This window comes from Atta colombica, unplaced genomic scaffold, assembly GCF_001594045.1.
Source record: "Atta colombica isolate Treedump-2 unplaced genomic scaffold, Acol1.0 scaffold27, whole genome shotgun sequence".
In the NCBI taxonomy this organism is placed as follows: Eukaryota; Metazoa; Arthropoda; class Insecta; order Hymenoptera; family Formicidae; genus Atta; species Atta colombica.
Window position 1 is genome coordinate 1,646,728 of NW_017259370.1, and position 9,946 is coordinate 1,656,673.

The following is a 9,946-nucleotide window of genomic DNA, read 5'->3' on the forward strand; positions in this document are numbered from 1 at the left end:
TAATATAATATAATAGTAAATAAAAATAAAAGTAAATATAATATAGATAAAAAATAAGGAGAAAAAATGTGTATGAGAGAAAGAGACAAAGAATAATACAAAATATAGCACAGAACAATACAAATTATATTTTGGAAATGCAAAAGTTAATTATGACGCTTATTCAAAATATCAAAATCTATTTCTGTAAAATTCGTTCGCTTATCTAGACAAACTTGCATACAATTTATGATAAAAACGCAATCGGATTCTTAAGCTATCGATTAAATACTGATGCAAATTGAATAATTTCCTCTATGCGAATTTATCTAGATAGATTTACTAAAAATAATAAAATATTATAATCATACGCGTATTATTTCTCAAGGCCGACATATATAAAAAAAAATAATTGGACTTAAAATTAACAGTTTTCAAAACATTTATTTATTGTAAATACATTGTTTATTTGCCTTCCAAAAAAATTAGGCTCGTATGGGTCTCGTAAAAGGCGATTTCGTGAATCCATCGTGATTATTATCTATATTTCCTCGAGTCGAAACAGAAGTTTTGACTATAAGAGAGTCACAACTTTTTTCGGAATCAACTATCAGTTCTTATATTCATATTTTGTGAGCCAGACAATTTATAATTTAAATTTCTTAAAAATGTATAAGGTATCAATCTTTACAAACAAATGAAAAATTTATTAAGAATTGAAAACCTTACTAATAAATACAACGCCGATCGTTTTAATATAAACCTTGATTATTTTGGCGACAATACAAAAATTAACTACAATTTAATAATCGATTATTTTTTGTTCGCAATATCATCCAAGTTTTTGCGATTACAATTCAATTTCTTATTAAAATCTTCCTCTCTCTTTCTTTTAACAATACACTCAATTACCCCTACTTAATGTGTCACAAAATTATAATTTTGGATGAATGTCTCTATATAGAGAATTAATTTTTTTAATCATTCTATTTTTAAGGCATATCTCGACTCGAGATAATTTGCGATTCATATGTTCTAAAGTAGAAAAAATTATATAGATTTAAATTTTTAATGTTTCTCCGCATCATCATTTATTATCTATTTATTATATCATATTTTGCGCCGTATGTCTTTATCGCTTTATTGTTTAACGAAAGCCACATTATTTCGCTTAATAATCATCATCAATGATGTGAGTCATTCAAGAGAAACATAAATGATAATATTTCCTTTCGCGAGTTTTCCTTTACTTTGTTTTTCATTATTTCTGGGTCGTGCGATCGATCGCATATTGCTTTCACAAATCAGAATTAATTATCAATATTCAGTTATTTGTATCACTCGTATATAACATTATATATTTCGCTTACATTTTATGGTCCCTACAAAAAATACATTATGTCTATAAGCAACTTATATTACTATAATAATCATATATATGTACATAACAATTTTTCATTTAAATATATGCATTATGATTTCAATACTCGATCGCTCCGTTTCGTTTTTCCTTGCTTTTTCTTTATAGATTCTCGTTCAATCATTAGTTTGTTACACACACACACACACACACTGCGCGCGCGCAGTTTTTAAAACCCTTTTTAAAACAGTTTCTTTTACACTTATTGTGGCTCTGGAATGTTACATGCAATAATCTTATTGAGCATGATAAAAATTGGATCGAACCGAGCAAAGCGTTTTGGTTAAAATTAAAAATGTAATACTATTAGAGTGAAAATTATCATACCAACTATATTATCATTGGAATAGTGATGATAATAACAATATTCGTAGTCGGATCTTACATTTAAAACAGTCTTAAATGTAATCTTAAAATATCATGAACCAATCAGAGACTTACACATATTAGCATCTTAAGACTTATTTAAGACGTCTTAAAATAAGAACGGACTATGAATATAGCTCGTAGTATCGATAATAGTAACAGTGTTAATAATAGTGATAATTACAGCAATACGACAGTTGTAAAACTAACGTTCGTGAAGTTAAAATCGACAAAAGAATAATAGAAAAATCAAGAAAATGCTAAAAATCCAATCGTAGACAACATTGTTAATGTCACGACATTATTTAAAAACGAAACAATGTGTGTAGGGGAAAAATTCTTACAAAAGTATTTAAGTAACATCGTTGAAAATCTATAAATGTGAGCTACGTATAAGGTTGTTTCAAATTTTTACAAGTACTAAAAATCTATAGTTTACGTCATGTGCACCATAGATTTTCAGTACTGGCAGTAAATTTTGAAATACAGCCTATATTATTAGATTACATGCGTATCAATAAATCTCCTTTGAAATGAATTACGCGTAAAAATTAGAAATATCGCTTTATCATGGCAACCTCGCGAATAATATTACGTTATAATGCAATACGCGATTGTTTCTCTTTCAAAGATTTGCTCAATACAAATCATTAATTATTTACAATACAATCGCTTGGAATCAGATCCGATATTAATCCGCAGCTTTGCCTATCGGTATGTAAATTGAATTAAATTTGATTTAACATGTGTATTTTCCCTTTATTCACAGCACTTGTTATTATTTCCTACGTCTTCTTCAAAGGTTACCGTTCGGAAGAAGTTTATATCACAAAGTAGGTATACACACACACACACACACACACACACACACACACACACACACACACACATACACACACACACACACACACACACACACACACACACACACATTACTAAATAATTATATATATAATTAGTTAGTTAATATGCCAATGTGTTACGGAGAGATCATATCATTCTCTCAAAACTAGTGCGAACGGTCAGCTTTGATGAAGAATATACATTAATCTCGAAATATTCCTCTAAAATATAGTGTATTGTATCATTACAATTTGAAAAATTGACAGTGGCGAGCCAAATGGAGAAAAAATATGATTAAACTATGTGAAACTAAGACTATTCTTCTAGAGGCATATGTAAATCTATTTATTACCCTTATCATTGAAGCGCATAGCTATAAATAGATAAGTATCCCAATTGACCAGCGAACGTATGCGCTAAAAGCAATTGTATATAAATTGTTTTTAATATAATTTATTTATGGCTCAGTACTCTTTCAAATGTTTCATTAAAGCTAAATATAAGTGTAATAAAACAAAGTTTACGTTTTTTTCTATGCTCTAATCTCATTTAACAATAATATATATTTCTTTGAAATTTTTTTATTTCGAATTATAAATTAAAATTGCATCTATCCTCTCATTCCTGAGTAATTCTATATTTCTTTTTACATTGAAATTAATTCTTCAGGAGGCTTTCAGGTACAAAGCAAATAGATTCTTTATATAAAGTAAGCGCTGTTTGTATAACCCAAACTTTGAAATAAAACAATATTAAAATTAATTATCTGATTGATTTACCGAGCCACTGCATGCAAAAAAATTATCGTTTCGTTGCTTGGAAGCATCATTTGTATCACTTGTAAGATAGATATATATATATATGTAGTGACTTATAAGTTTCCTGAAATATTACTTTCTAAGAATCTTCTATTGAAAGATTAAGAAATATATTGACTAAATTGAAAACGAAAAATAAAAAGAAATGGGGGATAAGAGATCATTTGCAACTTATCAATGCACAATTTTTACGGTTCCATCTACTTACAGAAAAATAAAAAGTACATAAATCAACGCGTTGTTTAACGATAGAGACTCACGATTTGTTATATTAATCTTCGTCATTTATAGATATCTTATTACACTAAATTGACTATTTGTTTCGAAAAACCTATCTCTTTTAGTTATAAAATAAATCGTAATTTTTCTGTACTAGATGATATTATATAGATCGTTAAAATTCTGATACTTATAGTTTTAAATATACATTTGTCTAGTCTTGTATTTCTTAAGGCAGGAATTTTCATATTTACAATTTCGTCGTATATTGGCCTTTTCTTGCAATAGCGCAAGGCTTACTTTATCATTCCATACGAATGATAGAACTTTATTCGCACATTCGCGAATATTCTTCATTCTTGCATTATCTATTCTCATTAACGATATATACGTAATAACAGTATAAATCTAAATGTGCCATGAGTAATACAATCTCAGGTTGTACATCTGAAATGAACTACATTTATGCATTACGTCTACTTATTGACATACATGATTGCTGTAAAAATTTACGTTCTAGTGATATTTCTTAAAAATAATCAACTTAGTAGATAATTAAATTTGTGACAAGTTATCTTGAATAATAAATAACAATTATGTATGTACACATATGACCACAATGTATCATACACGAAAAAAACCAAGAATAATAGAATTAATAATAGAATCAATAATTTTTATATGTTTTAATATCATAAAAAATTATCATTTTCTCTCTATAGACATCATAATGCATTTTCTTTTAAAACATAAAAGAAATGTATGTACATGTGTGGATATGTGAATCTCTGTGTGTGTGTGTGTGTGTGTGTGTGTGTGTGTGTGTGTGTATATATTCGGATATAATTCAGCGAGTAGATATAATTTGTCACAAATTTATATATGACCAATTTGATATATTTATTTCTACAATTTCTAATATAAAATAAACATTAAACATTGTGGTTATGATTTTCTGTCATACCACTTGAAAGTTTGATCTCGACGTCTGGTTCTTGTAAAGCAAGTGGCGCTTGCCTTGTATCGGAAACTTCAAGTTCCATATTTTTTGAGCGATTTGTTGTCTCCAATGAATCTTGCGTTTGATTTGAAGACCCTGTTTCCTCGAGATTCGTTGACTTGGTAGGTTCTGTAGGCGACGATATAGAGGATGGAGTTGCAACCTCGGAATTTAGTAAAGTCGCATCACCATCTCCTCCATTCTGATGTGGTTTCTCTTCGAATACTGCAGCGTATACAATAAATAATGAGAATTATCATTGCATTCGAAATATAATATAAATATAATTATTTCAATTACTCACATTTATCTAAACTGATAATTGACCCTACAAACTCATTGACAGTGAAAGATGGTGGTTGATCTTCCATTTGTCTTCTCCTTCTTACAAGCCACCAATCAATCAAAAATAATGCCAAAGCTAAAATTTTTATTCCAGCACATAGGCCGACATATCTAAAATAGTTATGCAACAAAATTATTTACATAAAAAAGAAAAGATTTTTTTACATACATTATATATATTAAGAATATAACCTGTATCTAAATTGTTCAATGTCGTATAGTAAACATCGACCTCCCTTTTCTCCACAGGTGCTCTTCCAGAGCAAACACGTGGAATCAATCAAATTACCAAATAATATTGGTGCTGGTATATAGCCAAATAGTCGAAAAATTACAAATTGCATACCCAAAGCAAAAGATCTTTCTTCTTCGGAAACGGATCTATTTAACAATTAATTTGATGTGCATACAATTCATATACTTATATATAAATACATATATATGTACGGCGTAAAAATGCTTACTTACCGTAATACTATCATAAGCAAAGGCATTTGAGTCACAGCGACAATAAATGTCATAAAGAACAAAAGAATTAAAAATGGAAATATAGTTTTACATGGTGAAGTACAAGGACCTGCGGTTGCTACTGGCACAACAGTCACTTCTGCAAATTCTGGTGCAGCCGGTGGCAGCACAGTTAAATTGCCATGTATACCTAGAACATAAAAAATTTCAATATACTTTTCCTTGAGAGTACTAATATATCGAGTACATTGAATTAATATAAGAAAACTTACATGCGCAATTTGTAAAATTTGATTTGGAACTGAAGGCAGTGCAACCTGCATGACACGGACTAAAATAAGTCAAACCATTATTTCCGCAAACCGGTTCGACATCCGTCATTCGACATTCACAACCAAAGTTGCATGCGGCAGTGAGATTTACTTGAAAGGGTTCAGGACCCTTCGTAGTACTGTTAAAGTATGGAATAGTGGTCCCAGCCATTTTTACGTTCTCGCAGCCAAGGAAGAATAACAGACCGTAACACACCAGACAAATTATATTTGAGACGAGAACAAATTGCACTGCACCCTTCGGCCTTAGTTCTAAACGTTTGAGCATACATCCGCCAAAAAAAATTCCGATGCAAGCGCCTGGTATAGCGACAGAACCAGTAAAGATGCTGGCTTGACTTTTTCCTAAACTAAATTGTGTTTCAAGATATTTTGGCAGAAATACCACAAAACCAGACACAATCACCAGCTCCATACATGCTCCTAAACATGTTACAACATAGACTGGATTGCAAACAAGTCTCCACATACTTCGAGGAATATCTGTTGTAAGAAAAAGTAACATTAAAAGTCTATAATTGCCATATTATCTATCACATCATTTATAGATTTAACGATAAGAAGTTATTTTAAATATTGAAACAATAGAAAAATTTACCTTTAACATCCTTGCCATAACCGCTATCATTGATAGTCTCTTTCTTAGGTTCTTTCGAATGCTCCTTTTCCTTCTGTGTAATTGATTTATTCTTTTCTATAATTCGTATTTTTTCCTTTTCACGCTGTAGAGTTTTAGGAAAACTGAAGAACGGTATCGCTACTAGAATGAGAAGCAATCCACAAAGAAGAAATCCGCCCCACCACATACCGACCCACCTATGATCTCCGGGATCTATTTCAATTTAATAAAAGAATTTGTAAATTTATACAAATTCGGCAAAAATTATAAAAAACAAGATAACAATATAATAAAAATATTAAAGATTTTTTCTTACCGATACTTATAATCGTCGCAGAGAATGAATCCATGTGAAAGGATAAAAGATATGCTCCAAGAAGAAAACCTAAAACTGGTCCAAAGGCCGCCATACTATACATACAACCTGAACAAATGAAATAAAAATTGTGAATGATTATTTGTTTATGTATATGTGTTTTATGCAGGGTTGGTAAAGACTAATGTTTTTTTTTTTTAAGAATAAAACATATTGTTTCTTCTTAAATATATTTTTAATGCTTCAAATATGCTTTAAACAGTACTATATATAAAAATATATTTAAAACATATTAAAAATATCAATTAATCATATTTTAAATTGTTTAAAATACGTTTAAAATATGTTTTTTAATCCTGGTTTTATGACATTTACCATAATAAATAAAATACTTGCCAATATATAAAGATGCACTTTCTGGTCTCACGTGATCATCTATGTAAGTAGTACCAAGAGTAAATAATGGAGAGCCACCGCATCCTAGTAGTAACTGAGCAAGTACAAATAACATGACAGGTCCGGCTGTCGATGGAGATCCTTGTATACAATTGTCACCTCTTAAATTGTTATGTGGTGCTAAGGGAGGTGAAGATAACCCTGATGAAAGCCGACCTATAGATAAATTTCCAAGTTAGCAAATATTCAAATTTTCCTTTTTTTTATGCTTCTTTTATATGTGTACTAAAATTTATTATCAATTGAAACTAAATTTAAAAATAGCTAATACGATAGATACTTACCCAAACCCATATCTTGTTCGCGTAAGGATACTCCGCGACAGATATTATCTGAACTAGAATGATTCGCAGTCGTCGTCAAGTTGGGTTCTGCTGTGAAATGTGGCACCATAAAGATCATCGATCCCAGTCCCATTATCACTGCACCTAAATCATAAAATATATGATTCAATAAAATAAACACTTACAGTTAGTCATCGACAAACTTTTCTATCTAACTATGTTCAGCATAAAAATCATACATGAACTATAAATGACAGATTAGTCTTTAAATTAAAAACAAAGATTACCTATCGCTATCCACACGGGTATGTGTCTGCGACTACCGAGATAACTGACAAAAATGACAGTGATGACATTGCCAATCTCGTAAGAGCTTGCAATGAGGCCCGAAAGACTGGACGGGATCTCAAACCTCTTCTCTATGGTTGTTATCACAGAATTGATGTAACCTGAGCTAAGTGCTTGTTGCAACGTAACAAGGAACGACAGGAGAAATACGAACACCTGAAATAATCACGTACATTTCTGAGTATAATTTCTACGTGAATGAGTTTAATTTAATTTTATATTATTATACGTTTCAATATCTCTTAAGATTTTAGAATTTAAAGAATAAAAATTTACAATTCTCATGTATTTGTATATCGAAGTGACTGATATCGGACAAGGATTGTTTAAAATTTTAGATGTGACAGCATTTGCAAGCCACTAGCAAATTCATCTGCATGTGAAAATTTCCGCAATTTCTCCATGTCGGAAATAAAGATAGCATTTTTGAGATATTGTGTATTTTCTTATTTAGCTGTTGTTTATGCATGGAGTTAATTTCATCAACCAGTCATTAAATGTAAGTCAATTTCGTTTTTAGTTCACCAATATAAATAACATGTTATGCTTTAAATTGTGGAACGAACAAAAAAATCTTTCTTATTTTTAAAGCTACTTGTTTTATCGTGTTTTATATTGTTTTTCCGTTTCGTTAATTTGTTTTGTTTAATTCATTCGGATATCGGATAACGAAGTAGTGGGCGGTACTAAAAATCTGATAGTCTAAGTAGTCAACGAGACTGAATTTTATGTTTTGTTTTAAATAAATATGGAAAAGATACAAGGCAATGCGAAGAAAAGAACATAAAATTAATTAGAGTGGATATAAAGAAAGTGAGATCATTTAGCCGGATTATTCTCGTCATTTTGTATCTTATATCTGGAGTACCTATGGAACGCGATTTCTTCGACTTAATCTCTTCTTTCTTTAACGTTGTCTTCTTTCTAACTAATAGTAAGGCGGAGCTAATCAGCATTAGGCACATGCATTGACATCACTCTCTTTATACCCACTCTAAAATTAACTATTAAAAAAATAAAAAATAACGAAATAATAATAACAAAGACAAATGAGGAATATTCTGTTTCGAAAAGTACATTACTTAGGAGATAAATTAAAAACTATTAAAGCAGAGAAGGAGAGAAGGAGATTCATAGACAATAGTGACATCTATCAAAAAACATGTTTATCTAATGTTCTTTTCGGAAGAATATCACTCAGAGAATATCATTTGTTTCTCTTAATATCATTTCTTTATTTTTTGCCTCATATTTTCCCCATATTTATCTAGAACAAAATACAGCCAAATCTCATATTTCTGATACTGTCCGCCACTTCATTGTCCAATACTACTCGAATAATAAGAAAGATTTTAAACACAATTTAAAAAATGAAAACAAATGATGTTTATATTGATGGAACTAAAAACAAAAATCGATTTATATTTAATAATGTCACTGGTTGGTGAAGTTAACATAAACAACAGCTACATAACAAAAACTCAACTGCCTTTATTCTCAATATAGAGAGATTCCGGCTTTCATGTGGACTTGCCAATGCTTACAAATGCTATGTACACATCTAAAATTTTAAACAATCCTTGTTCGATACCAGCTGCTATCCGATACCATTCCCCAATGTAAGTATCCCTTCGAGGATTTCACTAATAATATAATTATTCTTAAGCACGTGATATATGTACATATTTTATACATATAAAATATATACTTTATTATAGATACATACAGGGAGTTCCAAACGACAAATATTTTATAAAGATAAATTCTTTGTAATATTTTAAAATAAAAAATTTAATAGGAAAATATCGAGGCTACGATAATTTTTAAATGAAAAGAGTTTAAAAATTATGAAAGACAGAGTTAGAGTTTCGCATGCTCAGGAATGACAGGATGATCAATGTAGAGATGTTTCTTTGAACTTCATTTGACAATTACAAAATTCATTTTCATATTGTCCTATTGCCTTTTTGCGTGCGAAATTCTCGGTCTGTCATTCGTAATTTTTAAACTTTTCCCATTTAAAAACTACCATAGTTTCGATATTTTCGTATTAGACTTTTCATTTTAAATTATTACAAAGAATTCGTCTTTAAAATATTTATCGCTAGTTTGGGACATTCTATATATATCTAC

The 9,946-nt window shown here is 30.0% G+C and overlaps 1 protein-coding gene across 1 annotated transcript in view; it reads right to left on the reverse strand.

The window, feature by feature from the left end:
- Positions 1-3,863: 3,863 nt before the first annotated feature.
- The window catches only part of LOC108689359 (solute carrier organic anion transporter family member 5A1), an 18,648-nt gene continuing 12,565 nt past the window's right edge, over positions 3,864-9,946 (reverse strand). Inside the window, exons 5-15 of the mRNA XM_018196091.1 lie at positions 7,753-7,979; positions 7,466-7,609; positions 7,122-7,337; positions 6,726-6,833; positions 6,389-6,622; positions 5,731-6,273; positions 5,459-5,648; positions 5,183-5,371; positions 4,950-5,101; positions 4,610-4,870; positions 3,864-4,092 (exon numbers count right to left, since the gene is read on the reverse strand). Coding sequence (XP_018051580.1) covers positions 4,010-4,092; positions 4,610-4,870; positions 4,950-5,101; positions 5,183-5,371; positions 5,459-5,648; positions 5,731-6,273; positions 6,389-6,622; positions 6,726-6,833; positions 7,122-7,337; positions 7,466-7,609; positions 7,753-7,979 — 2,347 coding nt within the window. The 3' untranslated portion in view covers positions 3,864-4,009. The remainder of the gene's footprint in view (positions 4,093-4,609; positions 4,871-4,949; positions 5,102-5,182; positions 5,372-5,458; positions 5,649-5,730; positions 6,274-6,388; positions 6,623-6,725; positions 6,834-7,121; positions 7,338-7,465; positions 7,610-7,752; positions 7,980-9,946) is intronic.